Source organism: Scardinius erythrophthalmus (assembly GCF_964197995.2).
Source record: "Scardinius erythrophthalmus genome assembly, chromosome: 21".
NCBI lineage: Eukaryota > Metazoa > Chordata > Actinopteri > Cypriniformes > Leuciscidae > Scardinius > Scardinius erythrophthalmus.
In genome coordinates this window covers 32,975,584-33,000,414 of record NC_138241.1, presented here as the reverse complement: position 1 = coordinate 33,000,414, position 24,831 = coordinate 32,975,584, and the positions used below count along the sequence as shown (strand labels likewise).

The following is a 24,831-nucleotide window of genomic DNA, read 5'->3' as shown; positions in this document are numbered from 1 at the left end:
TTGTGAAATTCACTAGCAATTGTGAGTGAAAATTGTTTCTACACCAATTTTTTTGTCAGTGTGACGGGGTCGGTTGGTGTACATGTGTCTTACTGTGGCAACGATCCTCTTGACAGCAGCGGCCGAGAGCTCTTCTCCTTTGGGTTCCTCCACCAGTGTCATGCCCAGATACTTCAGCTGAAACACCATCCCCTCCAGCAGCGTCTCCCGCGTGTCCGTCCAGTTCTCTGGCAGCTCTGGAAACACACACACACACAGGATTAACATGTGCGTGCCGTGCATGATGCAAACCTGGCCAAAGACATGGCAACACACTCATACTAATGTAATGTGTGAATCTCATGAAAACATATCTAGGTCACATTTCACCTATAAATACAAAGAATGGAAAAGGATAAGAAATTATATTTTACAATTATGTTTTGCATAAATTACTAAATTCTCCAAACATGTTCTTGTCACTAAAAAAACAGCACAGAAACACACTGAACACACACATGCACGCTCATTATCTCAACAAATAAACCTGCCAAATACTAAAGCAACTGAATGAATAACACATCTACATATGAAACACATCACACAATCCTTCATTAAAACACACCGTCTTCAATCAGGACTTTTATCCTCTGCTTTTTGATCGGCACCTGCACCGGAGATAAACTCACGTCCACACAAAAAAACTGTGTTTATATCCATAATAACAGTAACCATAATCTGTCCAATATGTCCACCTGGACTAAAGTGGGCATGTACTAGTGTTGCATGCATTGGCTTAAAAACACAGTGTCTATTTACACTAAGTGCAAAAAGCCCGCCTTGTTGGCAGAGGCTATTTACACTAACTCCAGAGTAACTCCAGTTATAACGGAAAAATAACGGAATCTGCTGGATTGTCAACAATAGCAATAGTGTAGGGGTAAGACACTGAACACACACATAAACCCCCACACATTGCCCTCCTGTTCTGTCTGATCTCAGACAGCAATCAATGAGTGTGTGTTTAACCCCACGTCAGCACTGGCCTTTGACAAAGGTCAAGGTCAGGGGTCAAGGACACACATCTAATCCGCTCCTCTCCACAGTGTCTGCCTTATATATATCAACCTTGCTTAATGCATCTCAGCATGACAGAAAGCAAGAAAAGAAAGCAATAAAAAAACCACAAAAGAAAGCAAGAATGCTTTCTTGCAAACAAACAAGCAAAAAAATAAACAACTGATAAAATAAACAAACAATAAAAGATAAAACAAACAAACAAACAAAAATATAGAACAAAAGGACAAACAAATGAACAAAACCAAGGCAAGAAAAAATAAATAAAACAATGAACCAAACAAGCAAAAACAAACAAAAGGAAGAACAAAAGAAAAAAACAAAACAATCAAGCAGCAAATGAACTAAAGAAATGAAAAATAAACAAATGAACATTCATTCTGTGTGAAATTTTTTTTTTCTGTTTAATGTTTGCATTGTGAATCTGTAATCAAGGCTCTAAATGCGTGACACATGCATGAAATGAAAACTGATATTGATTAATGCTGATTTCATGAATCATTCATGAGTTTTTGGGCGACGGGTGGTCTCTGAAACCCTCATCAGAGATCAAATGACAGCGTCACCACATCATTCTGCCTACAAGAGTCAATTTTACTCTCCCAGACCTTCATAATCATTCTTCCCCACTGTGACAGATCAATGTTATGAAATATATTCAGCTCATAATACTATAGTTAGCAGGTATCATCAGAACTCTGGTGTATATGGAGTAAATTGGGGTTTGTAATGGTGTAAATTAAATCAGCGTGTTTGTGCAAGCATGATTCATCTCCATCTGACACAGACTGACGCTCCTTTAACCCTCAATTAACCTTCATTATTTAACATAACTAAACGATGATGGGATTTCATGCCTCATTGGTTGATGTCTAACTGGTCATTCACTGAAAGTATGATGTATTTTGGACACAAATGTGGAAAATACTGGCAGAAATCGGAAGTCACAATCTGATTGGCTGGCTAAAATGTCTGTTTTTTTTTGTGTGTGTGTGTGTGTGTGTGTGTGTGTGTGTGTGTGTGTGTGTGTGTGTGTGTGTGTGTGTTTTTTAAGTTCACCCGGAAACAAAAGCATGTTTACAAGGTGCTAAGCACTTGAGGATTTGTCATATTCTGCTTTTTTTTTTTTTTTATGTCTGAGTTGAGACACTTTGGGGAAATAATTCAAATGACAGATGTATTTTCCATGGAAGTCTGTTATTGCGTAATTTATTTCCTGCTTTTAAACGGTGCATCAAAATCAAACAAACTGTAGCCGGTCTCAACCACTCTTAGTAGATAAATAAGGATCACACTAGAGTGAAAAAAGTCTAAACCAAAAAAAGTCTTAAAAGGCAATTGATATTCTGTACTATTATCGATTCAACTGGACTGACACTATCAGATAAGAAAAACTTTTACATTGAATTGAACTGGACAATGACACTGACTTGCAACATTTAAACTTTTTGAGTTTTTGATGTGAAACTAAATTAACACTGAACTGATATGAGCTGAATACTAATATCTTCTGTATAGATGTATAGCTGCTTTATAGCTGAAATTGTATGTTTCATAATTGATTCATTTTACAACGTTAAAGGTCCTTGCACACTGAGACCGAAATTTTCACATGCGTTTTTTCGTATCCGTCATTCGGTGGCTCCGAATTGTCAAAACACCATTCAAATGCTTGTTACGGATGCGAAAAACGCAGCAAATCGAATCCGATCTGAATATTTGTATGACGGACGAAAGTTTCGGAGGCAGCGTGTAAACGTTATTGACACAACGTGAGGTCGTATTTATTTTTTAACATGCGAAAATTTCGGACGCACATTTCGGACTCAGTGTGCAAGGACCTTTACACTGTTTTTTTTTTCCTCTGCAATCTTTATTGTATAAAGCGCTATATAAATAAATATGACTTGTCTTGATTAAAGTCGGCATGAAACAAAAGTTGCGATAGTCTTGTCTTCTCTATTGTGATGTATATCTGCTTCTCGAACAAGAAAAATATATAGGGCGGGACTTGTTTTGTCCATGGGGAATTGACTGGTTGGTTGTTGTTTATTACTGGTATCTCATGTGAGTGACAGGTTTTCCCAAAAACAACAACACCAAAACAAGATTTGTCCATTTTGATTTCATGGTGACTTCACAGAGACATACTTCAGCCCTGTCTCAAATGACGCCTTTAACCCTGGCTGTACCCCTGTGTGTCCACTTCAGTGACATAAGCAAGTGGAGACCTATGAGGAAATAGCCAGGAACAGACACACTTCAAGTCTAATTGGACAGCTGATTTATTTTGCATCACACACCGCAGGCGCAGAGTCATACACATACTGCAGAGTAATACACACACAGTGTATCAGGTGTACAAGCACTTATGAGCCCGGTGTGTAAAGAATTGCACCCTGCAGCATGCTGGGATACCTGTTGGATGACACAGGCGTGATGTGATTTGTGAGGGTCTTCCCGCTCCACTGAACATCAAAGCAGAGCGTGAGGAATCAGAGCACATCTCACACACACACACACACACACACACACACACACACACACACACACACACACACACACACACACACACACACACACACACACACACACACACACACACACACACACACACACACACACACACACACACACACACACACACACACACACACACACACACACACACACACACACACACACACACACACACACAGCAGTGCCAGAGATAACAAACAGTGTGTGTGTGTCTGAACGCACAGAGCTGCTAGGGTCATGAACATGAACCAGAAACACAAACATACATGACTGCCACTGACCGGATCCACACACACACACACGCACACACAGACACACGCACACACACACACACACACACACACACACACACACACACACACACACACACACACACACACACACACACACACACACACACACACACACACACACACACACACACACACACACCCTTCTGCAATGATGCCAGATCAATAAATACATTTCAAGAACAGCATCCAGACAAAGCAAGATCATAATCTCACTGAACCTGTCAAGAACATATATATATTTATCATAGCATTAAGAATATTGATAAACAGTCTGACCAAGCACTCAATAAAAAGAGTGCTGTGGTCTCCAGAGCAGGACAGCAGTGATATGCCTTCATTAAAGGAAACCAACAGGGTAACCCTCAAACTGCTGATAGGAAAGAGGGAGGCAGAGGAGAGTAAGAAACGAGAGATAAAGAGGAGGGAGAGATGTGACGGGTGGAGTAGAGAGGAAACAGAAGTTAGATTAAAGAAATCATGTCTGCCATGTTTACGGCTCCACTCATAAACAATCTTCAAAAGGAATATCGGCCGAAGATCCACCGCTCCCTGAACACACGTTGATGTTTGGATCCATCAAAGTAACTGACTAATATTTCATAAACCATCATCTTAAATATTCCCACATACCAAACAACCATGCAGTCGGATAAACCACAAACACAACAGAGGAACAGGAGAGAACATATAGGGTGATGTTTATTTTAATTGCATCCTTTATTTTACAAAGTTTCCTAAAAAGTGTATTATTAGTCGAGTTTTGCATTCATTGCTTATCTTGTGATTTAAGAATATGAGACCAATTATATATATTTTAATAGCATTTCTGATTTGTTGTCAGGTATCTTATGTTTTTCATATATTATTAATTTTCGTGTAAAGCTGCATAATATTAGAATAAACTGAAATTGCAATATTAGTTTTTTTCTGACTGTTATATATATTGCATTATGATCAAATAGGAAGTTCCACCTGATGACTTGGATAGCTCTATTTGGAGAGAATTGGTAATTCAAAAATGATTCGGGGAATTTTAGAACATAGAAAAAAAAACTTTTCTAAAGAAAAGTACAAAGAAAGGTTTTTTTTTATTTTATTTTTTTTTATGCAGATCTTCCCAACAAAATTCCCCGAATCATTATAGAATAGAGTGATTCGGAGAATTTTGTTGGGAAGATCTGCATAGAAAAAAAAAAACTTTACTTTGTACTCTGAAAACTCAAGTAGAAAAACACTAAAGTTTACAGTTTTTTATTTACTGAATTCATATGACTATAAAATAATAATAATAATAATAATAATATATAGTATAGAGAGAGAGAGAGAGAGAGAGAGAGAGAGAGAGAGAGAGAGAGAGAGAGAGAGAGAGAGAGAGAGAGAGAGAGAGAGAGAGAGAGAGAGAGAGAGAGAGAGAGAGAGAATGCCGGTGAGAAAGATTTTATTTGATTGATTTTATGTGATTATTATTAAATATATTAAGAAAATTTACTGTAATACTATTGTACTGTAAAAAAAAAAGTTATACCATTTATTTCATTCTAAAGTTACAATACTAATATTTACATCTTCATTTCTTTATTTTCAAAACTATTCCATCAAGCTTTTATTTTGACAGGTTGCCAGTAAATAAATAAATGTGCTGCAGGTTTCAGAGTGAATTATGTACAGTGTAATAAAATAGGTTACTATTTAATATTTTAATTAAAATATTTAAAAAATTAAAATAAATATATGTGCTGTTTAATATTAAATAAATATATAAATGTAAAAAGATATTGCCCTTAGTTTCAGTGTATAGTTAGCCATTTCTGTTAACTTGCAGTGGTTAACTACGGTACTAATTTTTCATTAGGGTATCCTGACTTCAGCTTAACTAGTGTAAATGCTGCGGTTTGAAAGAAGAGCGCTCCCACACACACACACACACACACACACACACACACACATACACACACACAGCTATTGATGAGGTTTCAGTTACAGTATCTGCAGGATGTAAATACTGGAGGAAATGTGGGTCAGTACTAGATAAGATCTACAGAAGAATTACACTCCCATCCTCAGACCAGCAGCCGATGTTAAACCCTGACAGCGCTGTCGAGTTCCTTCACATCAGCACAAAATACAGCAGAACGCATGGCTTCCGAAGAGTGTTACTTTAGTATCATTCATTTCCTATTATAGTTTATGTACATAGTTTGAATTAGATAATCCAACACTAATACATAACAGGAAGATTTAGGAACAGACATTACAGATACTCTATACTTTTCACATTTAAGATGCGATCGATGTGGACAAACGCCTGCTTCACTGGCACATCTTCTGGAAGCGTCCTGACATTTCTAATTAATGGCTCACAATCTTTCTGTCATTGTCAGACATCTTAAAGTGGCCATTAGACTCAGATCCAGTTCCCAGCGATCTCTGGTGTTAATGTAGTGCTATCAAATAATCAATACAAAATGACTGCATGTGTTACACTCTTGGCACGAACAGGGGTATTACTTAACTGGAAGCAAAAGGAAAAAGAAAACACCCATCTTTTCTGCTCTGTCTGCATCTGTCGGGTACATAGACCTTAGTCAGGGAAGACGTCATATTGAATTTAACGCGGATGAAAATAAGGCTCTGAGGGATAGACTGAAAAGGACAATTCGCCCAAAAATGAAACTTTGCTGTTAGTTTTCTCAGCCTCAAGACAAACAAGATGTAGGTGTCTTTTTTCCTTCAGTATGTAAAGATTTTTAGCTGAAACCATATAATGCAAGTCAATGGCTAACGTCACTTTGTGGGTCAAAAAAACAAATACAGTCAAAGGAAAATTAATACCCGTGACTCTTGACGATACGTTGAGGTCTTATGAAAACTAGAAGCTCGTGCTCCAGACTGTCGTGAACACGTTCATTTGCAGAGGCTGTGGATTACAGGTAATAATGTTGTAAAATAAACAAATGTCCGTTTCTTGTACAGACCGAACATTTCGCTTCATAAGACCTCAATGAATCCAGAAGCCAAAAGTATATATTTTGTTGTGCCCATATGTTTTTTTGACTCTCAAAGTAAAGAAAATTTTTAAAAACTGTTTTAATGGAGTTTTTGTCCACTGAATTTTTTTTTTTTTCGTAAAGACTAAACAATCAGTGTGTTGTTACAACAGTATGATCCATTGAATGCACCGTATTCACTCCGTCAAAGTCTCGATTTCATTCCTGTCAAAACTTAAAAATGGCACTTCCCTGACTAACAGGCACTTCCCTGACTAACGTCTATTAAAGCTACACTGTGTAGGATTTTCTTCCATCTAGCGGTGAAATTGTTTATGACCACCAACTGAATATTACTTTCTAGCTCCTCCCATTCCGAGGGTGTTTTAACTCCTGCGGTGACCGTATTATTTCAAATCTGCCGGCAGTTGCGAGTAATCTCCCCCTCGCATTCGTCACGGTGCCACTGAGCGTACAAACGCGAAAGGCGAAGCTTGAATTTTCAGGTATGTCCCTATTTGGCTAATGTATTTTCAAGATGGAGGCGCAACATGGCTGCCGCCATTCGAGCGACTCACTCGTATGTATCAGGGGGGCAATCATTTGGAAAACATTGAAGCTTCCCCGGGCGCCGCCATTGATTAGCAGACCACCACCTGCTGTTAGCATTACATTGACTCCCATTCATTTTGGCGTCACTTTGACAGCGAAAAAATTTACATCTGAGGCGTTTAAAGACTCCATTTGTCCATTATTTATTTCTAAAGAAACACGACAATGTATAAAAGGCTCCATTACCTTGTATCTTACGTTATGGCCCCGTAGAAGCCGTTTTTGTAAAAATAGGCTAACAATTGCGCCATAACCACGCGACTCTCTGTCGCACAGTAGAGAGATTACCGTATGGACAGGAGGAGAAGCTCGCGGGCAATCGGGGGGACGTGGAGGCAAAATGACAAAATAATTAATCAGAATACTTAGCAAAAGTGTCTCCTGCTCCTAGCTCATGGACACCTCCTACTCACACTCTCCGTCTCTGCAAGATTCGGAAGGGAATGATTCAGATTTCTCTTGGCACAGCTACTAGAAGACAGACGGGTTGCTCACGTCACATCTACGTCGTCAAGCTCAGTTTGAGTCTGCGCAGTCGCTCGGCCATCAGGAAGTGAGAGCTTCTAATTGACTTCACTTTTCTCCGTTGAATCCAATGGGGTCGCTGTGTCCATTTATTTTACTGATTCTACGCTTACGAGAATACTTTATTAGTTGGTAGAAGTAATTACACATTACACATATCATTTTGAAAGAACAAAGTGTTTTTTGCTAAGAATCAACTTAAAAAATGACACAGTGTAGCTTTAATGTTATCTGGTAAAAATAAAAGGTAAAAAAAAATGACACCTAAAATTGTGATATATTTGTGTTCACTAGCCATTTTCTTTAGGTTTTATGGCTGACAGAATGAAGCCACTCGTCAGCCTGTGCGAGTACATTATGAGCGAGTCTACGATCAGCAGGAACTATAGGTGATGAAACCAGCAGAAAGTCAGTGTGTGTTTTCCCATATCTGTCAGTCATGGAGACCCCGGAAGAAACCTCGGAGCTATTCTGCTTCTCTCAAGGAAAACCCCTTGTGTCCTGTTCACTTGATCCGTTGGGATTAGGCAGGCAAACCCTCTAAATGAGGAAACCGTTGAGAGTTGCTGTTAGCAGGAGCGTCTCAGGCTCAGTCGGGACGCCAATGACCAGGCTTGACTGAAATACACAGTTAAAACAGGTTTCAAAGGGAAACCAGTCTCTGATTTATGAACACAATGTTCAGGGTTGATCATCCCAAACACATCATAAGCCAAAGTAGATCTTAGTACTATTTATTATTATTTTTCAATTTAACTTATTTTAGTTTAGTTTCTCACACAAATCTATTGTAAGGCGAGCAAGTCATATGGACTTCTTTTACAGAGCTTTTTATGTTACTCATCATTATCCACAATTAGGCATCTTAGAAGGAATAGCCTTTGGGCCTGTCCCAATACCTCTCCTTCCCCAAGATTTTTGCCCTAACCCTCATATTTGCACGCTCTCGTGTAGGGGTAGGGGGTCCCAAATCTTTAGGGAGCAAGGGGGAGTGCTATTCTTCCCTTAAAATCAACCCTCAAAACATAGTGAGGTCCGATGCAGGCTTAAAATGAAGTGGGAGTCGGCGCCAATGGCCTCGTGGTCAGTGCGCCAACATGTAGCGCCTTTGCGCTCCTTTGGGCCCGAGTTCGAGTCCCAGCTCGTGGACCTTTCCCGATCCCATCCCTCGTCTCTCTCCCACCTCGTTTCCTGTCATCTCTCTACTGTCCTGTCACAATAAAAGGAAAACCAGGATACCTTACGATGATGATATCTGCTGAGTGCTTTGAGAGAGTCTGCCCATCAAATATACATCTGATCTGGGTACGTTAACTTGATTTACGTTAAATGATTTAACCACAGACTGGATTTAACTATACGATCTGAATGTGTAGGTCGCCTTATTTCATCGACACAAACAACAGGTAGTTCTTCTAGTTGGGCTAGCGTTAAATCATCAACAGCTGAGCTGAACATAACGTCAAATTATTTAAACAAATCGACATACCTGAAACAAATCCACAAGGCAAAGACGACGGCGAACGCGTCTTCTGTTTTCCACATGTCTTCTCTGTTGACTAATCAGACGTTGATAAACCAACACAGCCCACACAACAGGCAACACAACCGCTGGAACCGGCATTTTCCTGAATGACAATAGTAGAAGGCTACTACCGTTCGAGCACGTTCACTATGCTAATTTGTATATAGTGGTGTCCCATTTCATAGGGAAAGATCTTCACCCCCACTTCCCTCGTCGAGGGGACTTTACTGTCGAGGGCACTCAAAACCAAGTGGAAGTTTTAAGTGGGGAGAAATGGGACAGGGCCTTTGACTATGATGCCTTAAAATGCTCCCTACATAAGCAGCTCACTAGGTTTTGAAACAAAGCCATTACGTTCTCCGCTTCCACACGCCAAACATTAAATCCCGACCCAATTTCCTGGATCTTATTCCCAGGGTCAGGCCATCTCTCGAAGTCATCTCACTCAAGGCCCCCGTTTACATAAAGCTCTTGAGTCATTTTCCTGCGAGCGTCTCAGATGACACTGTAATCACTGACCTGTAATCATGTCCCCATCCATGCAGCGGCTTCTTCAGGATACGACCTCGCCGTCCATCACAAGACCTGCTGAATCACCATCCTGACTGTCTGAGGTTTGCTCTGATTACAGCTCTCGCAGTGCGAGCTCAGGTTTTACTAACACGAGAGCTGAAAATAACACTTAGATGGAGACACGCTCCAGACTCTTAAAAAGAGCTTTATGAGCCCTCAAGGAGTGTTCGGGAAAACCTTCATGACAATCTAATCATTTTTACAATGCTTTTGGTGCAGAAATTCAACAGTACAGATACAAGAACATGTTAAATGTCTATTTGCTCTGTGCCGTCGGACTCTAGGAATCTAACACCCAAAATCTGATTACTAAAACCCATTTGTTTTTCGCGATTAAATTAATATTCTGGGTTAAGCTTAATTTGCAGAATTTGTAGCATAACACCGTTTTGTAGCCAGACGCCAGAAACTTGTCTATCCATATCATACGTGTCGTTACACCACTAGAGTCCGAGACACAACAAAATCAATCACAGCCAATCAGAAGAGTGTGGGGGCGGAATCTCTTTGCAAGCGCACGGCTCTCGCAACCGCATCAAATTCGTAAATATAACACCATACATATCGAGTGACCAAAAAATCTTTGTCATAGAATACACTTGTTTGCACATGCACACATTGAGTTGAAAAGTCTGAATATGAAATACACAAAAACAACACGGTCACGGTCATAATTTGTGCTTTCGTTCCAGCCATGATGCTGTAGAAAATATAAGAAAAGGACCATTTTCTTAAATCTACGATAAAGTTAAAAATAGATGGAAATGAGATTCAATTACTCAAACGCAGATTTACAAGTGCTAATGTACATTATGAAATGGATATGTCCACTCTTGGACGATGGACGATTGGTTATTGTAACATTAAAGCTCTCTGGATATCAGCATCGTTCATTGTAAATCTCATATTGGCTGAACACTTATGAGCCACGTCAGTGTCAAAGAGTCCCTGAGCGGCATTATCATTTTGTGATAAAGAAACTCTGAATCTTCAGAGCGAATGTGACATGTGATGCTACAGCGATTAGCAGAGAATGGAGTTATTGTCCATGAGCCCAACACTCACTCACTCACTGTAGACAAGCACAAAGCATGTTCAACTCAAACACACACACACACAACGTCAAAGCTTCTGTTCAGGGAAACAACTGACACAATACAAAACCAAACAACTACAAGCCAAATCCACCAGAATCAGAAGATTGACTCTTCAAATCAACACCAACTAGAGTCTCCTGCTTTCACAAAACCGGTCAAGAACATTAAATAAAATATTATATAATATACTTATTTAGTGAAAATTAACTATGTTTTTAGGACCATTAAGATTTTTTATTTTTATTGTGACATTATTTTCATGACAACTGAGCACATTTTTCATTTTTTAAAAATGTAATACATAAATATAAATAATATTAATGGTTTATTAAACATTATTTAAATCATATTTTTACATCTTAAATAGTAAAACTCACTCTTATACACCGAAGAGAATCACTATTCAGCATTAAGCATTATGGTAATAAAAATGAGCTTAATTGTCACACAAAAAATCTCAGTGGTTGAAAGAAAAGGCACGTTCTGGACAGGTTTCTCCCTCTCACACAGACTGATTCACATTAGTGCTGATCACTGCTGACTCAGTCCAGTCAACATCACACGTCTACAGAACTGATCACATGACCACCGCTTTTATCAGCAAAAAAAAGTCATGAGAGATTGCTGTGTTAACAAGGGCAACATCAATGCAGCAAAAGACACTTCGTTAACATTAATCATCGGAATAAACATCAGATCTACTGCATTTTAAATCTTAATGATAGTGATTTCAGGAAAAGAGCTTTGGCCAAAAAAAAACCCCCCCTGAAGCTGAAAATACACTGACTAGTGGTTTTTACAGAAGAATATTACGTCATATAACCTCAGAGCTCATGTACTGTTCGAGAAAATGCTATTTCAGCCGCCTCCTTCGAAACGTTTAAAGTCACCATGTAATCAAAATGGACAATTCAATTTTTTTATGAAATATTGCAGTATTTTTTATAAATGATTTATCCATGCACGTCATTATTGTATTTTTAAATGCATGTGCCTTCATAATCATTAATCAAAACAACTTCCCCTCCCACATTCAGCGACATCTCTTCTCTGCTCCGATGACGTGTTTACTGGCGTGGGGGCGGGGCAACCTGGCTGTCACTCACATGAGATCCACCAATAGCAAACCACGACCATCCAATCAATCCCCCACAGACAAAATAATTAAATAAATGTCTTGTTCGAGAAGCCGTTTCACTCTGATACGTCACAATAGGGAAGAAAAGACTAACTTTAATTTCACGCCGACATTAATTTAATGCGTCTCTGTTATTATCTGTGAAATTTACCAGTTATTTCTGAGCGAAAAAACTGATTCAAAATTGTATTGAGTGTGGTAGCTCATCCACATATTTTGAAAGGTTGTTATCAGTCGAATCTGAGAGGGGTGTGTGTAGCGCTGTACTGAGAGCCGCATGCAGACAGAGGCTGCTGGGATAGCTCACTGTGAACTCAAGTAGCACAGATCATGCCGTCTGGGACCGAGAGAGATGGGAATAGCAGAATAGAAGGCATTGTTCAGTCAGGAGATAAAACAAGAGATGACAGAGCAGCAGAGAAGGAGGAGAAGAGAGATCTCACCCTGACACAGGCTGATACACACACACACACACGAATATGTGTATTATGTAAACTTTCCATGAGTTAACTACAATGAGTTGAAAATGTATGCAATTTTTGTGAAGTACAATGTGTTTCCAGGGGCGTTTCATGTCGACTTGAAAAGGTAATTTTGATGAGGATCAAGCCGAGCGGATCAGTGGAGAGGTGGTGTGTGTGTGTGTGTGTGTGTGTGTCATGAGACCCCATAAATAACATCAAGCTTTAAAGAGATTTGAAGGGCTCGGCACTGCTGTATTTAGCCTCAGGTTACACACACACACACACACACGTCTACAGGTTGCAAAAGGACACAATCAACAGGCTCTCTGAGGTTTGTGAAGACCTGCTGTGTCTTCATTTCATGAACTACAGTTTGGTGAATACACACTCACAGCTCGCAGACGTGCTGACGAATCATTGCTCACGCAGAGACCATCTATAACAACATTACATCTCAATATTTATTGGATTTGCTGTGAAAAGGTGATTATTTTTCATCAGGGAAACAATCATTGTAACCAAAAACAAATTCTAAATATTGTAAAAAAGCAGTAAAAATACAGTTAAAATTTATTTTTAATAAAATTAATTTTTCTACGCTGTTTTTCAAAACACTTTATTTTATATGCACCAATATACAGATGTTAAATAATACTAAAACACTAATATTTTCACTTATATGCACTAATATATTCTATATATTTTATAGAAAACAGAATAGCGTTCATAATAGCATTTATAATATATAAATATTTCTAAATTCTTTTTTTTTTGCTCAACAAGACTGCATTTATTTGATCAAAAAATACAGTCCAAACAGTAATATTGTGAAATATTATTACAATTTCAGCATCATTACTCCAGTCTTCAGTGTCACATGATCCTTCAGAAATCAGTATAATATGATGATTTGATGCTCAAGAAACATTTCTGATTATTATCAATGTTGAAAACAGTTGAGCTGCTTCATATTTTTATGCAAAACCATGATGCATTTATTCAGGATCCTTTGATGAATAGCAAGTTCAAAAGGACAGCATCTATAGAAATCTTTTGTAACATTATAAATATCTTTACTGTCACTTTTATATCAATTTAATGCACCCTTGCTGAAAATTAATTTCTTTTAAAAAAGTCTCACTGACCCCAAATGGTAGTACACATATATTTTTACTTAATCATCTGGAAAAATTCCACATAACTATTAAAATCTTTGAGTTATGGTGCAAATGAATCACTGAATCAGAGTTTTGAATTGATTCACTGAAGCAAACAATTTGAACTGATTCAAGGAAATGAACTGAAATGACAACATCTGATTTTTTTTTTGCTACTCTTATACTCACGAGTCCCAAAGACAAAGAAATGATCATGAAACATATCTCAAGACACTTTAAGAAACTTAATGACCCAATAACATAAATCCCAAGTATATTATGAATGCTTTCTCCATCATCCATACACTCCTCTCATAACATCCCTTAAACATGAGAAGTTTACACATCCATCAATGTCAGTCAAACAGCTTCCTTACAAAATCACTTTCTTAATCTCTTACTGACCCTGATCTGCTTCCAATCTCCAGCGACACACACACCAGCATGAATATGAATGTGTGTGTGAGTGCTGAGATACTGACGATGTCTGAGGAGGTTAAATCTGTTTTGTAAAGAGAGCTTTGATGGACACAATCTCCTTTACACACTGGCAGCGGCGCTCAGATCTTCAGACACATTTCACTGTTGCACATCCCAGCAGGAGCTCCAAACCCTCAGCGCTGGAAACATGGGAGTTACAGACCCAATATTTTCATTCAGAGTCAACAGAATCAGATTTATCTCAGGAAGGGAGTTCAAGTATATTTGATAGCTGCAGAATTCCACATTAACAGCAAACCAAATGCTATAAATATTCAGATATTTATCAGTAAAAGGATTCCAGTTTTAAACTTGGACCAATAATTTCATAAGCTATTCTGAATCTTTGCTGCGTGCAAACAAAAGCAAGACCGATATAGTCTGATTCATCAAAAATAATTTATGCTTTTTTTTAATGAATGACTCAAAATCAGTTTATGCAGAAAAACATATTTTCAGGGTTCCTTGTATAGTAAATTTATTTAACAGTAATCACTGTTGAAAATGTAAAAAATATATTTATTTTACCCGTTCAAAAACAGTCCGTTATGCTGATTGATATTGCAAAATGGTATTTGTTATCATATTATTTTAATTTATTATCATAATCATAACATACTATGTAGCGCAAATAGTTTTACTGTTTACTGCACTTTGTCATTCTAAATCAATCAGAAGTCTCACACATTAACAGAAAACATTGCAAAACTACAGTGTTAGCTGTACTGGGACTTCTGCTAAACTTAAGACATAATGGCTTCATGTTTCATGTGACCCTTTCATCTGGCAGTAGTTCAGCTGATACGACCACAAGAGAGATTCTGCCAATCAAATCTACAGAGTTTAAGACTGACATCTCTGTGGGAAGATACAGCAGGAAATGATAGCTTTTCATTCACCCAACCCTGCGCTTGCACAAGATTACTGAAACCAACTGCCACTAGCCTGTTGAGAGCCCTTTCCACATCTACACGACTGTACGTGACTAAACGCTCAGACAGGAAATTATTACAGCCTTCAGGAATAATTCAATCTGGCCTTTGAAACATAATGGCTTGTTTAAAGGAATAGTTCACTTAAAAATGAAAATTCTGTCATCATTTATGAACATTTTGAAGAATGTCAGTAACCAGACAGTTGGACCCCATTGACTTCCACAGTATAAAAAAAAAGAAAAAGATACTATGGAAGTCAATGGGGTCCATCAACTGTAGCTTATTTGTAGACTGTTTATGATTGCTAAGCAATGCAGCTGTGTTTATCTGGCTTAAAAATGACTCATCCAATCAGAGCTCAGAGTCAGAACCATCAGTTTAACTAAACATATCCTAGAAATTGTCATTAGAGAGCTGCAGGCGCCAAACGTGGCCACATAATCCCACGATTCAGCAGTAAAATCTACAGTCCATCACGGGTATGCAAGTGCATCGTGTGTTTAGTGTAAAAGTGTCTGTGGGTTTCAGGCGTCATGCCCTGTGAGTCTGCTGCAGTGAGACACATCCTGTCAAGACAAGCTCGAAAGCAACAGCTACTGTCTGCTGATTCTCACAGATGATGAGAGTAAATATCCTCAGAGCAGAAGTGGGATTAAGGGTGTGTTCACACTTGGCATGTTTGGTTTGATAAAAACGAACTCTGGTGCGATTGCTATGTGGTTCATTTGAGTAGCCTAAGTGTGAAGTGAACGCTGCCATCCGAACCCTGATCACACAACAAGCGGACCGAGACCGGTGAAAAGATGAGTCTCAGTCCGCCTCCAAACCAACAGTCACACTAAATGCGTCTCTATTGCACGCATTGTGTTTATCGTGCAATTTATACGCGAAAATTAGTTTTTACGTGCATAATATATGCAAGGGTAGGTTTAGCAGTGGTGTGGGGTTCGTATGTATTATACGTTTGGTTAGGATTAGTGGTGTGCGTGTGTATTACACTGCGTAAACTGCGTATCACATGCACGGAAAAGCTCATTTTCGCGTATAAATAGCACGATAAACACAACAGAGATGCATTTTCATGAGAGCGGATCAAATGGAATATGAACGCAACATGGACCAAAGACATGTAAACGAACCAAAAACAGGATATGATGTCACAAGATGCGACCCTAGAAAGGGCAGAATGCTGAAGCACACCTGTTTTTTCTCTTCATAATCGTGATGTTGCCCATCAGAGTTCGATATAGGCATCAAGTCAAGTCACTTTCATTTATATAGCGCTTTTTACAATAAAGATTGTTTCAAAGCAGCTTTAATTTCCTTTGATAATAGGAAATTAATGGAACAGAGATTGTTTTGGCTGTACAGCATCATTGTACAGTTTAAGTCAGGTTTTGATTGATTCATTTCCGTTGTAAAAATCATTAGTTATTAACTTCCTTTGTGTGAGTGTGTGTGTGTGTGTGTGTGTGTGTGTGTGTGTGTGTGTGTGTGTGTGTGTGTGTGTGTGAGATGGAGGTATTCCTGCTGGTTTTTTGACTCCATTACACATTTTATAATCTCTTCAGGAGTTCTCAGCTGGTAAAAAGACCATCATACGCACAAACAACGAGCAAATTTGTCCCAGAACACAGCATTGTTTTGGATGTGCTGTAGGCTATAAGTGCCGTCGCGAAATATGTCATAAAAGCCGACCAATCAGGTTGTGAACATATCCCTATGCCTTTAGGTTCGGTGTTAAAAATGCTTATCTGAACACAAAGCGGACCAGGATTAATGGTTTTTTTTTGTATTGGCCAAGCAAACCGACCTTCAATAGTCAACACACCCTAAATGGTAGAAATTGTGGAAAAATGTGTCAGTCTCCTGCAGGATGGTTGGATGAAGACACGGAACATTAGTAACAAACCGTAACACAGTCCACCATAACGTAAACATAGAAGAAGAATCAGTTAAAATATATATAATAGATAAGGGCACAAGAACAATTGAAAATGGCAACAATAGCTAGATATTTGGGATTTTTTTCTAAGCCCAGACATCCCAAGTTAAAGGCACGTTAATTAAAGAATAATTGAAGGAAACAAATATAATGATAAATGATATATATATATATATATATATATATATATATTATATATATATATATATATATATATATATATATATATATATATAATTTCACACTTATAATAATTTCACACTTTCTACAAATAATATATGTAACATTTCCTCAATGCTACTGATGGATGACGTATTTTGTTCATGATAACTGCTGATATGCCGATAATTTAAAGCATGTTAATATTGGCCAATACCGATATGGTCACCAGTATATCATGCATCCCTAAGAACCCAAACATCACAGTGTGCTGACATCAGTCTGACAGCGAAGTGTGTTTGCGGAGGGGTTCCCCATGTGAAAGCAAACAAAAAGGTCACCAGGCAGTTAAGCTTGTTTTTGTGCATCAGATGGACTGAACTCTGCTGGAATGGGACTTACACACACCGCATCTGAGATCAGAGACTGGTTGAACAGTGTCCATGTGCACAGAGGTCTAAAGAAATACCTCACCTGAAAAATGACCATCTCTTAGTCTTAATTTACCCATCCTCCTGACATTGTTTTAAACCACGTGTTTCTCTCTTCATTGGAACCCAAAATTGCATTTTGAAGAATATCCTGAAATATATGTTTTTGAATGTATTGGCTGCTCTTTTTAATATAATGAAAGCGAATGGGGACTAGGGCTGTCAAGCTCCAAAAAAAAGCATAATAAAAGTACATACATAACTTATGATACCATATGACACCTTACACCATACGATAACTGTGTGTATGGACCACTTTTAAGATGCTTTTATAACACACTAAAACATTTTGGAGCTTCACAGCTTCAGTCCCCATTCGCTTAAAGGGTTAGTTCACTCAAAAATTAAAATTCTGTCATTAATTACTCGCCCTCATGTCGTTTTTAAACCCGTAAGACTTTCGTTCATCTTCGGAACACAAATGAAGATGTATTTGATGAAATCTGAGAGCTCTCTGACCCTCCATTGACAGCTACACAACTATGATGCTTCAAAAAGTTCATAAAGATATCGTTAAACTAATCCATAAGAATTGAGCGGTTTAGTCCAACATTTTCTGAAGAGACTTGCTCGCTTTATTTGATGAACAGATTGAATTTAGGCTTTTATTCACATATAAAAACATTCATCAACTGAAGCATGTTCGATTGACGTCCGAGAACCAATGAGGTTCGTTCTAGTGTGTTCTGCAGGTTCTGTTGAGCTCCTGTTTAAATGCGCATAAAAGCCTAAATTAAATCATAAATCATATAAAGTGATCAAGTCTCTTCAGAAAATTGACTAAACCGCTCAATTCATTTGGATTAGTTTTATGATCTCTTTATGAACTTTTTGAAGCGTCACAGTGGTAGTTGCGTAGCTGTCAATGGAGGGACAGAAAGCTCTCAGATTTCATTGAAAAGATCTTCATTTGCGTTCCGAAGATGAACGAAAGTCTTACGGGTTTGGAAGGGCGAGTAATTAATTACAGAATGTTTGGGTAAACTAACGCTTTAAGTATCGAAAACAGCAGCCAACATTCTATAAAAGCAATTCACCTTTTATGTTCCACCGAAAAAAATGAGTCATGGAGGTTTGGAGCAATTCCTTTGAGGGTGTGTTTTATTGGAGCCGAGACAACATAGCAAAAGAAATTGTCAAACATGGAGACAGAAAAAGAGAGAACACCAGAGGATACCTTTCTTTGCAGTCTTACTTTTTTCCCCAAATAAAGCAAATCCATGTATCCTACACCTAAAAAGCATTGCCTAGCAACAATGGGTTGCCAAATCATTCACATTCTACTGCCATGCTCTCTGTTAGCAACACACAACACCAGATTCTGTTCTTTTAGATCTGATTCCGACAGATACTGCTTGAACCGGATTATACGAATCAATAATTCAGGAATCTGACGATAGTGATCTCGCTGTATGTTTACAAATCCCCCAAAAGAACCGACTCATAAGAGTCACTCGTTCGAGAATCGCGTTACATGATCGCGCTATTTGCTTTTGATTCACTTTAAAGAATCGGCTCAAATGAAGCATTCGCCTGGGAACCGAGACTGATCGCGCTGTAGCTTCAGTGAAAAACAGTGCAGGACATACACCGTCAAAAATGAAACGCCAGGAAAATAATTCGGATTTGGCATTTAGAAACAAAATCGGTTCTGAACAATAAAGGGTTCGATAGAATAATATACATCAATATCTACAATACACACACTACATTAATTAAAATGAATGCTATTTCCTGAACATTGCTTTTATATTGCACTAAAATGGATTTGACTATAGCGGACTTTGAAAACTTAAACCGTTCAGTCATTTGTTATGAAATGTCATGTGCAAATGCGAGTAAATTCCTGCTTTAGCATACAAGTTGCAAACAACTTTGACTCTGAACTTCAAACCAGATACGCGGATATAAACAATATATATAAGGGTCGTTCCCAGGCAAATTCATGCAGATTGACAGCTGTAAAACTCACTTTTATGTTTTCCAGAGGACCAGGACTCTTTCGCCAGACTGGGACTGCGAATGATCGCGCGTCCGGCTGATTTTAGCGCGTCCATGATGATGATGAATACCAGTTTATGTGACAATTAATAATCCTGAGAGCGCGATCCTCCGACTGTCCTCTGCCCGGTCGAGCCCGATCCTCTGCCCGCAGGAAAACTTTTCTGACAGCCTGTGATTTTCTTCCTTTTCCGCGGATGATCCCGGGTGGATGTGCGAACATGCTCGCCACGGTGGGCGGGGTTTAGTATGTAAATTAAGCGGATAATATTCCGTCATGACGCTGCCGTGAGTAGGCGAAGGCGGGGCTCGAGTATGCAAATTAGGACTTCGCGCGCGTGTGAGTGCCGTTTGACGTGCATGATTGAAACGATGGTTACTATTAAAGGGATAATTATACCACAAATTAAAATTCTATCATCATTTTCTCACCCTCAAGTTGTTTCAAACCTGTATGAGTTTCTTTCTTCTGCTGAACACTAAATAAGATATTTTGAAGATTGCCGGTAACCAAACAGTTAATGGACCCCATTGACTTCCATATGAAAAATACTATGGAAGTCAACGGGGTCCATCAAGTGTTTGGTTATTCACATTCTTCAAAATATCTTCTTTTGTGTTAAATTGTTGGGTGAACTATCCCTTTAAATGATAAACTTCTCAGTTACTTCATAGAGGTAAAAAAAAAAAAAAATCTTGGAGGTTGTGATTACAAGGACACACATTGGCCACAAAGTATTTGGACACTGAATAAAACAATAACAACACACATTAGAATAGTGAAGAATACAAATACTTATGAAGCATATTGCAGTAATAAGGCAGAATGTTTTAACTTAGATTTGTTTTGTATTCGCTATTGTTAATGTAAAAACTCTATTATTGTTAGCTATTATTTGCATAACAAATAAGTAGAAGAATTTAAGTAAAACATTCTAGTTGCCAATTCTATTAGATTAGCAGTTAAAGTATGTTACGCATAATAAAATGTTTTAATTGCATTGTTCTTTTAAAAAAGTATTTTAATGTCATTATATTAGTCACTCAATTTCACAGAAATAAATAAATAAAAACATTTCTTTCCATTTTCACCTCTATGGCGCATGAGGTTAATTTCATGCAATGTCAAAAAAGTTGCTAAAAGTTAAAACTTGACTTAAAAATAAGTTGAATCTTGTATAACTAAAAATTGCAATGTTAATTGCAAAGTTAAAGCAATGGAAAAACATATGTTGTCATAACTTATTGATCATATAATTGTTTACAGTGTAATACTTAGTATGAAGAAAAGAGCAATAATGACGAGGATGAGTGTGAAACTTTACTTTGAGAGTGTATAGTTGTCTTTCTCTCCACTCAGCCCTATCTAAACTCATCCGCATGAGTGCGTCTACACTGACAGCCCATCACCACATGGGAAAAATGGAAATAAAGAAACTGAAAGGGGAAAAACAGGCATTCAAGGGGGTTCCTCTGAGAAAGAGGTGATTTTGCTTGTCTTTTGTCACTTCAGGGTAGCATCTTATAACCGGAATGTACTTCTAGCAAACAGAGACCGGGGCATCAGGTTCTTCACCGTGACCCACCAAAACCTGTTCAGTTTCATGTGAAGACACACATTAAATACCATTGACCAGGGTCTCCCAGCAGAACAACAGGTGAGTCACTCCATTCAGGTGATTACAAGAGAAAGCCAGATCTTCAGCATTCCTGAGCAAGCATGACAGATTCGTTCAGATTATTGCAGAAAAAAACATGTGCACCTGTTAAGGCAAGCATACAGACGAGGTTCTTCAGGGAGGCTGAATGTGAAACAGTGCATCCCATGGGAATAATTCACTCTCCCAGTTCATCCAACAATACTGGAACTGGAAGCTTGAGGAACGTGGGTGACATACTAAACGGCTTCTGTACATTATTAATGCCTCCATATGCTGATTACAGCAACAGTCTGCAGCTCATCTCAGAATATAACAGCTTTATAGGTCAATAGATAGATGTATTGTATACATACATGTCTGGAACGGCAATCTTTAGAACATCTTTATATAAACTTGCAAAAAAAAAAAAAAAAGTGATGTGAAAACAAGAGCCCACATGTGAAATTGAGCACATCATGTGACTGATGCACTGAAGAAAGCATGAGTGTGTGAAAGGAACATAGAAACTGCATGCATGGTTATAAAAAGAGACGTGTTTAATGTGAAAGCTCTGGTTATTTATTCATGCACGTAATATCATCTCATGAATGAGAGATGAAGGCTCCACACTCACAGCGATCGGAGAATCTGCCGGCACGAGATGTTGCAATAGTTCACAAACTAGCAAATGCCAGCTGCAAAAAATAAGTGTTTCAAAATGTTTTGAGAGTAAAATTATTCTTAGTGTAATGTGCTTCATTAATTCCCCCATTATATCTTATATAACCACTTTTAGGGTAAACCTAAAAACCTTTTAAAATAGAAACTCTTAAGCTGTAAACATGTTTTGTTTTGACTTTGAAAGTGATTTGAGAGTAAATGCAAGATGAAATGACCCTTCAGACTCTAGACCAATTTTTAAATTCGTGTAATCATGGCATTCACAACAATGCAATTGTTTCCCATTTTTACTCATTAATTAACCCTTTCCTCAGTTTCAATTAACCCCAATTGTACGGCTAGTTGAATTTTATCATTCACTCTCAGAAAAAAAAGGTACAAAAGCTGTCACTGGGACAGTACCCTTCAAAAAGGTTCTAAAATGTACCATTTAGGTACTAATATGTATACGTTTGGTACCAATATGTACCTTTGAGAGACTAATATGCACTCTTTAGGTACAAAGATGTACCTTTTGAAAAGGTACCGCCAGTGACAGCTTTTGTACCTTTTTTTCTGAGAGTGTTTTAAGTGTTTTTCTTTGCTATCTGAACACCATATATATGTGGTGATTGGTGACCCCACCTATAATTGTGTGCACGCACGCCTTAACAATCAACAGACAAATCACAAGAAACTCAGATGCCAGAAAACAAAATGTTTTATTACTTGAAACCTCACAGAGACCTCACAACGAGTGCAGCCGAGGTTTGGCTGAACGACAGACAGAAAGCAAGAAGTGACAGCGGGCAAAGAAAACAAAGCAACTGTCTTTTTTTTTCTCCCCTCTTTCATTTAAACCACTTGGACATCGCAAACTTTACCACTTCCTCCATCACATCATAACTTTAAAAAAAAAAAATCACAACACCTAAAACAACAACCATCTCAGAGCACTACAATACCACATAGGACTGACTCTGGCTAAACCCCCCGCCCCCCCTCCCACCCATCATTAACCAAACTAACACAGTAACCATCTCTCCTTCTGAAACGACCCGCACCAGAACTCGCTGGAGACCGTTTGGAGGAACTGGCTTCCTCCAGTTGGCAAAATCTAGTCGCATTAACACAAATCCGAGGGTTTTTTCCAAAAGGTGGGTCGGCTCGGGACATTCTCCCTTTAGCCTGATAATACTTCATGCTTAGCAGACATAGATGACATCTGGATCCGTATCCGTTTACACAGCAAGTGTGATGATGGCCCAATGAAAACCTTTCCACGAGTGTAACAGGTTTAAAGTCACCAACCGTTCTGAAAGCAACAGCGCCATCAAGTGGCACAACCAAGTATTTCTCTGAAAACAATACACAAACCATATAATAATAATCATATTATTAATAATAATAATAATAATAATAATACACTCCTCTAGCTTCCGATCATTGGACCATCCAGTAACCCGATGGATCTGAAACACTTTTCGTTTTCAACAAAATTGCAGTCCTACTACTTTAGTTGGCACTGGACTACACTAGCTTCCGTCTGATACTGAAAGATGGTCAGTCAATACAATAAAGAAAACCAGGAGGGGAAAGTATCCTGCGTTTCCATACTTGACATATTCCCTTGCGAGCTCGTTGAAGTCAACAGTGCATTAGTGCCACGCTGGATAAATAAATAAATGTAAACAAATGACCGAATTCGCAAGCGCGGACCAAAACAGGAGCAGAGTCGTCACGCCAATGGGCTGGTGATCCGTTGGCAAAAGGTTGCCTGTTAAAGTGGCGAACAAAAAAAAAAGATGTGTTTGAGGCATGACGTGGTAGAGGGAGGGAAGAGATCTTTCTGATCCACCAACGAGGTCCCATACGAAGGCACTGATTATCTGTAATTGGTGAGTTACGCTGCTGGACCGTGTTTGTGGCGCACAGTTCGTCACTTTGTACCATGAGGAAGAACTGAACAGCAATCCACAGATTAAGCTTCGGTTCGTCATACGAGTCCTAAAAGATGTTTTGCATGAGAATTGTCGCATTGTTTCTGGGACGTTCGATGGAGACGTTTTGTTGTTTGAACATTGCGTTACATTCTTGTCATATTAGATGGTGACATTCTTGAGTGAAAATCTTCTTGCCTCTGATATGGGGTAGAGCACCTGGGACAACGGATCTTACACTTGCCCTGCTTTGCACAACCCCCTCCCCCACCCCCGAAAAAAAAAAAAAACAGTAAAATCAAGGCCGAAATCCAGGAGGCCGGACTCTGAATGGACTGAGGAAAGATACTCACCAACTTCTGTGAGGTTTCTAGACATTTACAAGAGAAAAGAAACGGCAGTTTCCTGCTCAATGTGTGATGTCCCTTAAAAGTCTTCTTTTTTGTCTTTTGTATTTTTACTACAACAAATACAGTCACACAATACGATATCCTTCTGACCAGGCAAGAAGCTGTAGTATTAGAAGACGAAAAAAAACAAAAACAAAAAAGCAATCTGAGCCACAGACATGCCAAAGATGAATCTGAATCTGGGCTTATGGAGGAAAAAAAACAACCAGAGAAGACCGTGTGT

At 38.5% G+C, this 24,831-nt stretch overlaps 1 protein-coding gene across 1 annotated transcript in view; it reads right to left on the bottom strand.

The window, feature by feature from the left end:
* The window catches only part of ldlrap1b (low density lipoprotein receptor adaptor protein 1b), a 42,962-nt gene extending 22,753 nt beyond the window's left edge, over nucleotides 1-20,209 (bottom strand). Inside the window, exons 1-2 of the mRNA XM_081351551.1 lie at nucleotides 19,930-20,209; nucleotides 94-236 (exon numbers count right to left, since the gene is read on the bottom strand). Of these exons, the coding sequence (XP_081207677.1) occupies nucleotides 94-236; nucleotides 19,930-20,014 (228 nt within the window). The 5' untranslated portion in view covers nucleotides 20,015-20,209. The remainder of the gene's footprint in view (nucleotides 1-93; nucleotides 237-19,929) is intronic.
* Between the last annotated feature and the right edge of the window lie 4,622 nt (nucleotides 20,210-24,831).